General features: G+C 37.8%; 1 protein-coding gene across 1 annotated transcript; it reads left to right on the top strand.

Annotated features, from left to right (window-relative positions):
• The first annotated feature begins 8,582 nt into the window (after nucleotides 1-8,582).
• LOC120568530 (immunoglobulin lambda-1 light chain-like) lies at nucleotides 8,583-14,743 on the top strand. The gene is made up of 5 exons (XM_039816101.1): nucleotides 8,583-8,722; nucleotides 8,817-9,211; nucleotides 11,528-11,591; nucleotides 13,664-13,972; nucleotides 14,336-14,743. The coding sequence occupies exons 1-5, from the start codon at nucleotides 8,680-8,682 to the stop codon at nucleotides 14,518-14,520; spliced, it is 996 nt and encodes a 331-aa protein (XP_039672035.1). The 5' UTR covers nucleotides 8,583-8,679; the 3' UTR covers nucleotides 14,521-14,743.
• Nucleotides 14,744-14,924: the final 181 nt, after the last annotated feature.

Raw genomic sequence — 14,924 nt, 5'->3', positions numbered from 1 at the left:
GTGTATACGAACGAGCTGCTCGTGTTTTCTTTGTGGACTGAGCTGATGAGGTAAGTGGAGAAACCATTTAAGGGTAGCTTTTATTTGATTAGCTAATCCTGGTAGTTTCATTGGCCAAGCTGCTAGTTGTGTTGGCAGACTGAGTGAACAATCTGTAGGGTTGTGTTTGAGAGAGAATAAGGTGCTAGGTCATGTTTCTGTACAGAGAGGAAAAGCTGCTAGTGCCGTGTTGCATACCAAGAGAATGAGCTTAGGTAGATACATGAATACAAAGATAGAAAGAACATATGGTGTATAGGTAAAAACATGAAATATATATGTATATATAAAGAAATGTGTATTGATAAAGAAGATAAATGCATAGATTGATAAACTATAAGGTTGATAGAACAGGGTTGTGTTGAGAGAAAATAAGCTGCTAGGTCACCTAGAAAGTAGTAGAAGGAATTGTAGTAGCAAGGAAAGTGACAATACAAATAATAATTTTAGTATTTTTTTTAGTATCAGAAAGACAAACATTTGCTAAAATCTTCAGTCAAATAAATGTAGTGGATGAAAAGTATAAAGTAGCATGAAATGGAAATACAGGTAAAGTACAAGTACATCAAAATTGTATTTAAGTACAGTACGTGAGAAAAAGTACTTAGTTACTTTCCAACACTGATTTTATTATGCAGCATTTACAGGAAACTCATAGTTTTCAGAGGGCCTCAGCATTGCGGGCCGAGTGGACGAGCTGCTAGTGTGTTGTGGACGGAGAGGATGAGCTGCTAACGTGTTGCGGACCGAGAGGATGAGCTGCTAACGTGTTGTGGACGTAGAGGACGAGCTGCTAGCGTTAAGTTTGCGGACAGAGAGGACGGGCTGCTAGTGTTGTGAACTGAGAGGATGAGCTGCTAACGTGTTGCGGAGGGAGTGGACGAGCTGCTAACGTGTTGCAGACCGAGAGGATGACCTGCTAGCGTTGTGTTCTGGACGAGAGGACGAGCAGCTTACGTGTTGCGGACAAGAGGATGTACGTGTTAGAGACGAGATGAAAAAGCTGCTATCGTATTTGAAGTGAAAGGACGAAGCTTTGAAGTATGCTGTTGATTGATGGGACGAATTTCAAGTTCAAGATAAATATGTGAATCATATTCTGTAAATGTCATAAAGGGGTGACAAAATTAATAACTTAACATTTGCTGTTAAAATACTGCATATGACTACAACTACTACTACTACTATTTCCTTCTACTTTGACAGTCCAAGAGGAAAATATCATCTTAAATTGAAATATTTATAACTAGTTTCCTAATTAAGACTAAAACCTGTTTTCTTTGTGGACTCAGCTGATGAGGTAAGTGGAGAAACCATTTAAGGGTAGCTTTTATTTGATTAGCTAATCCTGGTAGTTTCATTGGCCAAGCTGCTAGTTGTGTTGGCAGACTGAGTCATTGATCTGTATGGTTGTGTTTGAGAGAGAATAAGCTGCTAGGTCATGTTTCTGTACAGTGAGGAAAAGCTGCTAGCGCCGTGTTGCATACCAAGAGAATGAGCTTAGGTAGATACATGAATACGTAGATAGAAACAACATATGTTGCATAGGTAAAAACATGAAATATATATGTATATATATAAAGAAATGTGTATTGTTAAATAAGATAAATGCATAGATAGATAAACAGGTTGATATAACATACTGTGTATAGCTAGAAAGATAAATATAATAGAGAGGAGAGCATACGGTGTGTAGGTAGAAATGAATACATAGATAGATAGAACATAGGTAGAAAATTCACTGATTCTCTCCAGACAGGCCAGGTAGTTTCAAAGTCAAGGGGCATTGGTGGCAAAGGCCACCTCTTAAATGTAAACCTCGACTAGGTAGAAAGTAGTAGAAGGAATTGTAGTAGCAGGGAAAGTGACAGTACAAATAATCATTTTAGTATTCTTTGTAGTATCAAAAAGACAAACATTTGCTCAATGGATAGGATGAGATGCTAACGCATTGCAGACCGAGAGGATGACCTGCTAGCGTTGTGTTGTGGATGAGAGGACGAGCTGCTAACGTGTTGCGGATGGAGAGGATGAAATGCTAACGTGTTGTGGACGGAGTGGACGAGCTGCTAACGTGTTTTGGACGAGAGGACGAGCTGCTAGCGTTAAGTTTGCGGACAGAGAGGATGGGCTGCTAGTGTTGTGAACTGAGAGAATGAGCTGCTAATGTGTTGCGGACGGAGAGGATGAGCTGCTAACGTGTTGCAGACCGAGTGGATAACCTGCTAGCGTTGTGTTGTGGACAAGAGGATGAGCTGCTAACGTGTTGCAGACGAGAGGATGATCTAATAGCGTTGTTTTGCGGACGAGAGGACAAGCTGCTAACGTTTAGTTTCGGACGAGAGGACGAGCTGCTAGCGTTGTGAACTGAGTGGACGAGCTGCTAGTGTCATGTTTGTGGACGGTAAGTTACAACTTCAAGTTCAAGCTAAATCTTTGAATCATATGCTGTAAATGTCATAAAGGGGTGACAAGATTAATAACTTAACATTTGCTGTTAAAATATTGCATATGACTACAACAATACTACTACTAGTACTACTATTTACTTCTACTTTGACAGTCCAAGAGGAAAATATCATCTTAAATTTAAATGTTTATAACTTATTTCTTCATTAAGACTAAAACCTGTTGTGAGGTCAAAAGGTTAATTGGGTCATGGTGCTGCCATAGTGGCAGCAGCTCATGGTAGTTTTGGTGTGATTTTGTACTATTTGCAGTTGCCTTTATTCTTGTCAACACTATACTGTGTATATGTAGAAAGATGAATAGAATTGATAGAACATATGGTTTATTGGTATAAAGATAAATACATAGATAAGCAGGTAGATAGGTTTAACATTAGATAGAACATACAGTGCAAAGGTAGAAATATATATATATATATGTATATATATATATATGTATATATATATATATATATATATATATATATAATTAGGGGTGTGCAAAGCAACTGGTATTTGTATCTGTATTTGTATTTGTTGAGGGGGGAAAAGTATTTGTATTTGTATTCGAGTAAAATTCAAAATAGGCGTAAAAATCCAGTTTTTTGTGTTACACTTCTAATTTACGTTAAAGTGTAAGTATTCTTTAATTATATCCATTATAATAATTATGGATATGCAATATTGGTTGATGTTTTTCCATAAATCCAGCAATGAACATGTAACAAGGGACGTCATTGAAAAGAAAATAACATAACAGCCTTTACCTCATCCATGGTTAAACCAACAACTAATAAAATACCATTGTGAACATTATGAACCCCACCACCACCCGTCCTTGTTGGACGCTGAACAGACAGAATAAAAACAAATAACTCTTCAAAGAACTGTTCTTCTTCTGAAAGAACTTCTTTCTAATGCACAGAATTCCAAGAACTAAACTTTATCAATCCCTGACTGGGAGATCTGGCAGAACAAAAGTTGTATTCTATATAATACTCTTATAAACTAAAAGATACAGCCCTGCTATTGTCAACTGTCTGCCAAAAAACAGACACAAATGTTTTTTTTGTTTTGTTTTATGTTTTTTCATTTTTTTATCTTTTTATGTTTTTAATTTTTTTATGTTTTTTATTTTTTTATGTTTTATGTTAACCATAACTTAACCATATTTCACTTGGAAGAAGATATCTTCTGCCAACATATTCTCAGTTAAATTTCTCCATGTTGTATTTTGTGAACACAAGCTCCTCCACATGTGAGGGGAGCAGTCTGGAGCGATGTGGGGACACAATATCTCCTGCTGTGCTAAAGATCCTCTCAGAGGAGACACTTGTTGGGGGGCAGGTGAGATATTTCATTGCCACATGAGCCAGGGCTGGCTGTGGCTACATCATTTTTGACCAGAAGGTCACTGCAGGATCTGAGGTCAGTGATTCAGTGCTGTCCTCAGCTAAGTAGCTCTCAACTATCTTGAGGGAGGTCATAGCACCAGATGAGGCAGATTTGGCTTTTGGTTTAGCAAGATTGTGCATTGCCCCCCAAAAGAGGCTTTTTTGCCCACTGGTCTCACTCTTGACTGAGGATGAACTGGCAGCTTCAGGTACCCCAGAAACATCATCCGCTTGGAGTTCTGCATCCACCTCTGCAGCCACATCTGCCTTGAGCCTGTCAAACTCTGATGTACTAAGTAGTGACATGGGCAAGCTCTTAAATCGGGGATCCAGTAGGGTGGCTTTAAAGTAATGACCCGAGGAGTCATCAAAGACAGCCTGGAAGCGCTGAGCCAACTGAGACTGCAATGTAGTCACCATTTTAAGTGCCTCTGGAAGAGCCTGTACATCCGCATCCACATTTAAGTTTGTTAATGCAGTCTTGAGAGCCTGCACACAAGGGATAACAGAAGACAGAGAAGCCACATCCTCACACACAGTGCGTGTTGCCTCCTCAAATGGTTGTAGTATTTTCACAATGGCCTGCACTAGTTCCCATTGATGGTGTGACATTACACCTCCCAGATCCATTTCTGCACTCATGGTAGTCAGTGATCGTCTCTGCTCCAACAGCCGCTGGAGCATGTGGAAGGAGGAATTCCACCTGGTTGACACATCATGCACCAAAGTGTTCTTGGGAAGGACAAGCTCTTCCTGGATTTTGTGAAGTTTGTTCACAGCTTTGTTTGATCTGTGTACAAACCCAGTGATCCTGCGAGCAATCAATATCACATTGGTCACTCCCCGGCACTCCTTTAGAGCAGCTGTTACCACTAGGTGTAAGTTGTGAGCCATACACCTAATGTGCACATAGTTACCATCAGCTATTGCCTTAACCATGTTAGTGGCATTATCTGTGACAAAATACTCAACAGAAAACTTCGCTCCAACATCATCTTGCCATTGTTTCACAATGGCCTGGAGGTGATGTAAAATGTTGCTTGCTGTGTGATCTTCATTAAGAACCTCCATCTTGAGAAGTGCTGTCACACGTTTATGTTCATCTATTCCTTGTGGATTTGCATGTATTTTTCCAATTCACTGATACATTTCCCTTCATTTTAGGCTTTTTTTGTTTTCGCATCTTGGTAAAGTTGTGGTATAACTGTGCGAGAGAAATGCCAACGAGATGGTAGTTGGTATCGAGGTGCAACCACATTGAGAAGCTTGCGAAAACCTTTATTCTCCACTACTGAGTAGGGCATCAGGTCAAGGCAAATCATTTCTCCCACTGTGTTTGTTATTTGCTTTGCAGTGGGGTGGTTGGGTGGATAAGCCTGTTTTGCATTAAATGCAGCTAATATAGGTGATTGAAACTGACTTGCAGGGGCAGAACATGGCTGTGATGATGATTTGGTGCTGGTGGGGGGATTTGTGCTTGTGGGGGGTTTGGCAGACAGTACCAGGAGAGGATGCTTTAAGTGCATGTGATTATGCATAGCAGATGTTGACAGATGTTTGATATCTCTGCCTCTGCTGATTTGACTTTTGCACACATCACATATCACTTTGGTTTTATCTGCAGCACTGACGGTAAAATGCTTCCACACAGAACTTGAGCAAGTTTTTTTGGCTGGTGGAGGACCAAGAGATGGCTCAGCAGCAACCACACTCTTTTCTATTTGGTTGCCCAAATCCATGTGGGGAGTTTCAGCTAAGAGTGACGGAAGCTATGCTAAGGTTAACTAGCCTAGCCTATAGCCTACATTTTGCTGTCTGCAAAAGACAGAGTAAAAAAAACGTACCATATAACTCCCACAAGTGCATACAATTCGACACAACTACACAAGCATTTTTTTAAACCTTTTTAACCGAACGTTAACGTTACTCTGTCAACAGCCTATTGTCTAAATGACCGAACTAACAGAGCTACGTAAACAGCGCGAACATGAGAGCACCCGACTGCAGACGTCAATAACGCAGCGTAACGGAATAATCTCTTTTTGATATAAAGTTTTTCTTGTTCCCGAATACAAATATTTTTTAAAGTATTTGTTCGAAATAAGTATTCGTAAAAACCACGTTATTTGTGCCTTTCCGAATACCGTATTCGGGTTCGGCTCCACCCCTAATATATATATATATATATATTAGGGGTGGTACGGTTCACAAAACCCACGGTTCGGTTCTTATCACGGTTTTAGGGTCACGGTTTTCGGTTCAGTACGGTTCTTATTTTTTCTTTATCACGCCAGAATATACTTCAGCATATAGCTAAAATTAGCATATTGAATGCATGTTGCACAAAACGTGCACACAGTGGCAGTTCTATATTGTTTTATTTCATCATAGGTAACGTGAAATCCAAAATGTTCCCACACACCAGACTATAAACGACGCTGGCGCATCCTCCAGCTCTGGGCAGCCTCTCTCCCACTTGACATTTCTGCAGGTGACGTGACATGACCTGCAGCGGCACCCCACTCCACTTGAGGAGCGGTCGGCTCGGTGTCTCTCAAAATCTGATGAAAATCTTTTAAACTGACCTTTGTCGATCTGAAATGAAGACAGATTCAGCAACTGCATGGCCTATTTCTCGCTTAAAATGTTTTCAGAAACACGTTTCGGTAAACTATTTTAGTACAATATGAGATCGTATTCTGAACGAGCCGCCATGACCCATGTGACGCAATCGTCCAATCAGCTGCCATGGGTTGCGTTTGTCACGCCCATCCCGCTCGTCATTTCCAGTAACTGTTTTAACATAGGTGTATAAAGTGGGCACTACGGCAGTAAGAGGTTAGTGACCATTAACAGTGTACTGACGAACCGTGCGGTACACACGCGCTCCGAACCGAGACTAGCGAACCGAGCGGTTCGGTGTTTTTTCATGAACCGGATTACCCCCTAAAAATAATAAATATATAATATAAATAATATATATATACATAGATAAGCAAGTAAATAGGTATAACATTAGATTAGATAGATAGAACATACGGATAAATACATAAGTAGATAGATTAATACATTGGTAGATAAACAAGTAGATGGGTAGAACATACTGTGTATTTGTAGATAAATACGTAGGTAGATAAATACATTGGTAGATTGAAAGGTTGATATATAGATAGAACATACTGTGTATAGGTAGAAAGAAAAATACATAGATATATAAGCAGGTTGATAGGTATAACATTAGATAGATAGAACATACCATGTATAGGTAGAAACATAAATATAATAGATGGATAGAAAGAACATGTTTGTAGGAAGAAATATGAATAAATAGATAGATAGATAGATAGATAGATAGATAGATAAAATTCAGGCAGGCCAGGTCGTTCCAAAGTCAAGGGGCAATGAAGTCAGAGGTCACCTCTTAAAGTTAAGCCTCCGCTAGGTAGAAAGTAGTAGTAGTAGGAGGTGTAGTAGAAGGGAAAGTGGCAATAGAAATTGAAACAGTTTGTTTTTGTAGACAATAGAGGGCAGTATTGTAAAGCTTTTATTCTTCTCAGCAGCAGCACAGAGCAGACACAAGAACTGAAACATAAACTGTAGTATGAGGTGATAACTACAGGTTTAAAGTGAGGGCTTGAGAGTAAAAAAAAAAAGTCAAACATGAAGATAATTCATCAAGTATAAATGGTGTCAAATATTATTCAAACATGACAATAAACGTCCTCTTATCTACACAAAGAGCTTATTTGAACCCAAACGAGGATCTTTCCTTGAAACTAACCAAGTGTTGTTGGTGCCCAACCAAACCTGAACTATAGTGGTCTCACATCATAAAACAGATTCATTCTTCACAGACATGTTTCATGTTTCATCAGATCATAAAACACTTCTCTGTGTTGTTTTGAAGGTAAGTTACAAAATACATATTCTCTCATTTCATTTGGAGGACTTTTTGGTCCCCACCTCTGTCTGAATACCACCAGTTTCTAATGCAACAAGTGTTTAAACAGGCAGAAGTGCAGCTGTGGTGGTTTATCAGTGTCTCATTTTGTGGCTGACCTCAACATGGAGGAAGTAGATATCAGAGCCTTGAGCTCCTTCCAGAGAACAGCACCATAACGACAGATATTCAGATATGAGGGCGACACCTGGATTTAAACTATTCTGAACCCTCCATTTGCTTCATCTTTACAAATCAACCCCCTGGACTTTATTTCAGACTTTATGAACAACAGGATACAGAATAAATTAGTAATACTGTGTGTGGAAGAGATTTTATGTGTAATAGAATGAAATTACCGAAAAGTGATGTGATGTTTAAGGGGTTAAAATCAAAGATTTGTATTTTCAGTCTTGTGTTACTAAATACCCCATCAACCTGAATGTGTTTGTGTTAACATGAATGTTTTTTTTTTTTGTATTTCTGCAACATCATGACCCAAGTATTTTTATCAAGACGAAGAAACTTCTCACTGAATAATTTTAGATAAACAATAATCATTTAGAAAAAGACCTTAAAGTAATGATAATAAAATAAGATCATTAGTTAAATATTTAATAAATACTCTCTGTTGGCTGACTAAACCTTCATCTTCTTTTTCAACACCAGAATTTCTTAGTTTTGACGAAGATCACGATCTAATCTTTCTAAAATAGCGCCACGGGCTGATGGGAGATGTGAGGACCTGTTAGAAACCACGTGGCCCTGGTCTGATCTCACAGCTCGTCCCTGTTTGATCTCAGCTGCATCAGAGCGCCACTTCTCCCCAGGTTCACTAGAGGAAACACCACTGAACAAAATGCTTTTCTTTCCAGCTGCTGCTCTGTGCTGTCTCTGTTCAGGTGAGTGTTTCCAGCCAATCAGGAGCCAACAAACTCCACCTTTAACAAACACTGGGTCACACTCACCTTCATCTACCTTTCTGTTTCTCTTCAGCTCTGGCTGCCATGACAACACAGCTGATTCAGGATGATTTAACATTGACCAGGAAAGTTGATGGAAGAGTCTACTTCAGCTGTGAAGGCACTGAGCACTGTGACGGAAATTATGTATACTGGTACCAGAATAGAGACACAGAAACATTCACAGCTATTGCTGATATTGATAAGAGTAATGGTGTCATAGATAAGGAGAGATACAATCATCCTCAGAAAGATGATTTCTCAGCTGTGTATAAAAGCAGCTGGAAGTTGCAGATCCTTAACGTTAGACCCGATCATTCAGCCACCTACTACTGCTCCTGTAGAAGACTGATCCCCACAGTGAGAAATGATCCCTGCAGCCTGAACAAAAACCTCCAGATGTCAAACAGTGTTTCTTACAGGAAGAGATAAACCACAGCCCAGGTTCACATATTTCAGTCTTTTTGAGTCAGAGCAGACTGATCTCATGAAATGGCGTATCTATGCCATGCCAATTCGTATGCCATTATTGGCGTGTTATCAAGATGCATACATGCTTTTTAGCGTGTTTATCAATGCCATTTGGCCTCCATTGACTTACATTACCTTGCGATTGCGTGTGAATTTACGCTGTAGTGAGTAGTATGAAAGGGCGAAAATCCGCATAGGGAGGTTGGTCGGGGTGGAGGATGGGTAAAACACAAGACTTTCGCCCAGGAGACCGGTGATCATGTCCCGGTGTCATGTTTTCCTAAACTCAACTGTCACTTTCTTCTTTTACTAAAGCCAACCGGTTCTTCTTTTCCTAAACCCAACCCGTGTGTCACGTTCACGATAACACTCCAAGTGGCGATAACACGTCAAGTGGCGATAACACGCCAGGTGGCGTGTATGTTTACGTCCGCTGTGTACAGCGTAGATATACACGCGGATATCTCAAAATGCGAACAGATAACACGCCACTTGGCTTAAGAAAGTGGGCGTGTATGTTTACGCAAAGTCATGATGTCATGTTGGTCAGAGTCACAAAACTCACTGAACTGAGCCAAAGACAATTTTTTTTCTTCACATTACAGACGCACAATGATAAACATCTGATCAAATATACAAGACCTATGTCAGCTAGTGCAACTACTAGAAGAGACGGACACCCGAAACACACTAGTAAAATATGCCTGGCATATGCTGTGCTGTTAGTTGTAGTAACAGTTGTAAGCGAAATCCCAAACTACAATTTTATTTCATCCCAAAGGAGAACGTTTGTCCAAGAATTTCAGGCAAAACAGTGAATTTAAAATTATTTCTGGTCCCTGTTTCGTCAGCCAGCCAACTTAAGCTAACGTTAGCTTTGTAGAGATCTTAGGATTTCACAAACTAAATAAATAACACACATATAAACACAAAACTGCTTTGTTAGCTCAATTGTGTTGTAACTAAGATATCTGCAGATTATACTTTTTTATTGGATAGATTTAGTTACCATATGTCCGCGAACTTCAAGCAACAGAATCAATTTCCTGTCGCTGTTTAAATTTGTCATCCAGTCAATTGAGCTAACAATAGCTTTGTAGAGATTGTGGGTTTTCCCAAATTGAATACCACACTTATAAACACAAAATTGCTTTGTAGCTCTATTTTGGTACAACTAAGATATCTGCTGAAAAAAAAATATTTTTCCATCAACCAATTTTTTTTTTTTTTTGATTTTACTCTGTAATGTTAACCATCTGTTAGCACTTTAACTAACAACTCGCTGGCTACTAGCATGATCAATCTAGACTTAACCACCACCAAAATAACACTGATATTATATTTTTTCTCCTAGTGCAATATCTTGGTGTCGTTCACCTGTCAAACAACTTATTGATAGGCATCTGTACTCTTGAAAGCTTTCAGGCTATCTCAGGTGTACTTTATGGGGATGGAACAAGGAAAAGTATGTTGGAACAGACGCTTTGCAGATTTTAAGGGACAAAATACAGTTGGAGGTAATACATATGGATTCCAACCAATAACCACTGTCTTTTCCAGATATCCTTTCCTTCTCATTCAGATGCGCTGTTGCCATGACTGAATCTAAAAAATTAGTGGAGCATCTGTGACCTACCTCTATTACTATGTCGGACACTAAAATCATGGCAGGCGTGTCGGAAGTAACATCTTTGGTACCCATGAATACTTAAATTGGCAACAAACCTATTCAACCAATAATGTTCATTTTAGCTTTAATATGTCTGTCCTTGATTTCTGCAAAAATAGTTGAGTGTTAAGCAGGTGAATGTTTACAATATTTATCCTGAACAGTAGTTTTGGTTGTTCAGTGTTTGATTCTGTAAACAGTAACTCTGGTCTCATGTATTACACTGATTTATAAAATAGGACGATCACAACTCTGTATACTTCAGATAAAAACAAGATTACAGTGCAACACACAGACATTATGAATCAAAGTAATGGAAAGTATGAATCAAAAATGTGAGCTGATGATGTTACTGGATAAAAACGTATCAAAGTCAGTAGGATTCATCCTCTGAGGAATATGAACGTGTGAACCAACAACCCACAGAGACACTCTGCTAGTGTGTCTAAAAAGGACATAAAAGAAGAGACAGTCATGTTAATATGAACATTAGAGAAACACATCATGGAGCTGGAATATGATACTGGTTAATAATTTGGACTGGTTCACCTCAACAGACACATTCAACAGCTGACAGGTTTTTGTATCACTCAGTTTCACTGTGAGAGGCAGATGGAGAGTACAGACGGTACTGGATCTTTGGCTCTGGAACTAAACTGTTTGTAACAGGTAAGAATAAACATTCATTTCCTTCAGTTATTTAAATGAACAAGTTGAACATGTGTTTAATGAGTTTCTTCTACTTCAGGCTTCACATGTTAGTTTCTCCATCATAAAAAGAGAGATCTTGCAGCCATGCAGCTATTGTTACATGAAAAGGTTCATAGTTCCTGACATTATGCTTAAAATCTCACTGCACAACTCCAGTTATTCTTTATTTCTGCCGGAGATTAAACTGATTCATAGAAAAAGTTTGATGATAGAAATTTTACAAATAAATAGTTTCTGATCCTCTCAGTTAATCAGCAATAAGATAATATATTACGTTAAACATAATCTATGTCAGTAAATGTATTTTGTAAAGAGTATAACTTTAATTATTAAGGCAATTGTATTTTATATGATGCTACATTTGTTTTTTAGTGGAAGATATATTTATACATGAAGACACAGAGATACTGAATATGTTATTACAATAGAAATAACTTATGATAGTAATTTATATATTTATATACCGTATGATACACGATGATATGTAACAGCACAAACACTTATATATTTGTATGTATCTTAGCGCATTTCTATTATTATTTGATGATTAACATAATCTGAAAATGTTATTGTAATTGTGTATTAAAAGTAAAATTGTTGCGAAAAAACTATGAAATTACTGATATGATTTGTTTCTAAGCAATTAGAGTAAAATATAGGATGTTATTATATTAAATATATAAATATATATTCTACTAATGAAAATGACCGTTGTATTTTATATAAAGTTGATCATTTAATTTATTACACTATATATTAACTCTAATTTAGGAGAACACTTTCTTTGTGTAAAAGTAAATTCTATGATAATGATTATTATTATTTCTATTATTATTATTATTATTATTATTATATGTTAATTTCCCCTTATGGGATTAAGATCATGAAAATCTTTCAGGCTTCAACCTTTTTTTTGCAGTAAAAACAAATTCTTCTTGTCCAAAGTCAATGTTTCCTGGCACCTATAAAACGTTTTTTTTTATTAATGGTTATAACATAACATAAAAATAATGACTCAAATAAACTGTTATATTTGATCTTTATTTAAAATGTATTAACACATCATGGACAGTGTCATAGATGATCTAATTGCAATAATAAACTTACCGGAGGGACAGTTTCTATCTGTATTTAGTTTGAGCGCATACATAAAAAAAACTAAAATAAGATTGACTTTTTTGTTGTTATATTAAATTGCCTAATGTGGGGTTTTACTTGCCCCGGGCCATGTAGCAACCCTCAATATTGGACATTTCATTGTAGTTGTGTTTAAATGTTAAATAATGCTGTTAAAAAATATATTAATTAATTCTGTAGTTTAATATATTTTAACACATATCTGCAAACTAGTCGATTTTCGTCGCTGTTTTGAATGGAAAAATGTCATCCACGTGAATCATGTAGATCCGAAGAGTTTTTATTTTTGGGGGGGGGTCCGAGACCGGGTGCTAATACGGCACCGGTGCCTTAACGACAGTTATCTACCGGACCGAATAGCAACGCAGATTTCGGTGCCTTATTAGGTGCCACTTATATGCCTGCGCTTCTCTCTGATGCTCTGAAAACGGACATTAAAGGCAACTGAAACATCGCTGCACGGGACGCTAGTTACTGTAACACTACACTCGACAGCAGGTAACGTTGGCCTACCGTTAGCTAGCAGCTGGAGTAAACACGATTACAATGCTAACAGCTAAACGGTGTAAAAGTGATGTGTCACCTTTTTCAGCCCTTCTTAGTTTGCAGGTATGTTTATATATATTTATATTATATATAGATTGTAATTATTAAAAATTGAGTATTGAATGTGAAGGTTAATGTTATTTATTATAATATAGAAAGAAATTCTATATTATAATTAATAAATTAATAAGTATTCTATAAAGGAAAATGTCATCACTATATTAAGTAATAATCATTTTGATAAATTGACCTTGTACATTGAAGATTAGACTGAATGCAGTGCTGTAAGCTGCTGTTGACTGTATGAATGTGTGTCTGTGCTGCTTGTTGCTGCCGTCAAACTTCAGATAAGCCAGTAGTGAAGCCCGTGGTGAGAGTGTACCCAGCAGCATCCAGAGCCCACCTGGAGGGGAGGAGCTCCCTGCTGTGTCTGGCCTCAGCCATGTTTCCTCCTCTGGTCCAGTTCTCCTGGAAAAAAAGAAAGGAGAATGGTCCTCTGGAGGAGCTGCCCCCTGCTGAGGGAGAGCAGCTGGAGCTCAGAGAGTTGGGACGCACCGCCTCCATCTTGCTAATCCATCAGCAAGAGAACAGCAAATATAAATACCGCTGCGACGTCAATCATGAGTGGGGATCAGTGAAGGCCCACACAGAACAAGGTAATGAAGGCTCTGTGATTGTGTTCAGCAGTGATTCAGCTTTATGTGGAGACACTGTCAAAGAGAGCAGATGAAAAGGAAAATTAATGATTTTCAATAAAACAAACCATGCAATTTCACACCATTTTGGACAATGATTACTACCATATTTGTTTCTAAAACTTTGGAAAAGCTAGAACAGATAAATCAATAAAACTCAATTACTAAACCAACTACAATCATTAGATTTGAGAAAAGTCTTTGAGTCAGTATTTAATCTCACATTCATTTGGCTTAGGTGGTGCCTAAATGCCTTGAATGCAGCACCCTACAGCCTTATAATGAATCCTGAACTCCACACTATTCGCTGCTTTTCTGTTTCAGAGGTTTCTATTCTTCCACCATCACTTCCACCAGCAGCTTCTGTCCCGTCTCAGTACCAAGTGAAGCTGCTCTGTCTGATGTACACACAGCTGATAGTGAAGAGTCTGGTATACTGCTGTGGACTCTCTCTGCTGATGATCCTCAGAAACAAGGGACTGTCCACCAACTGCACACATGCTGACTGAATTTTCTGCTCGCCTTTTCTCGACATGAAATCTCATCAATTCATCTAATTTATCACTTTGATCAGTATTAAGAAATATCAATTATGATGTGTTGTATATTTCATCCTAAACATACTTATAGGCTACATATAATTTTGATATATATAATTTTTTTTTATTTGATACTGATTATTTCTACTTTAAATTATGACTTGTATATTGATAGAAAATTAACGTGAATCATCAGCTGTCTGGTAGATATTTTATAGTGTATTGTATATTTTTATTTAATTTCTTTTTAATACATTATGCAAAGCTTTGTCAAATTCTTTCATTGTTACGTTCTCAATAAACTGAAAAATCTAAAGTTTCTATGTTTTATAAGAACCCTCATTTTTATGAATTTTATTTTAATGATAAGAGAC

The sequence above is a fragment of the Perca fluviatilis genome, chromosome 11, assembly GCF_010015445.1.
Source record: "Perca fluviatilis chromosome 11, GENO_Pfluv_1.0, whole genome shotgun sequence".
In the NCBI taxonomy this organism is placed as follows: Eukaryota; Metazoa; Chordata; class Actinopteri; order Perciformes; family Percidae; genus Perca; species Perca fluviatilis.
Note: the sequence above shows the minus strand (reverse complement) of the source record. Positions and strands in the feature narration are given on the sequence as shown.

Bases quoted from the DNA above. Each gene is read 5' to 3' on its own strand.
- LOC120568530 (XM_039816101.1), top strand. From the start codon at position 8,680: ATGCTTTTCTTTCCAGCTGCTGCTCTGTGCTGTCTCTGTTCAG. The intron at 9,212-11,527 runs TAAACCACAGCC...GTTTCACTGTGA, and splicing joins GTGTTTCTTACAGGAAGAGA to GAGGCAGATGGAGAGTACAG. The intron at 13,973-14,335 runs GTAATGAAGGCT...TTTCTGTTTCAG, and splicing joins GAAGGCCCACACAGAACAAG to AGGTTTCTATTCTTCCACCA.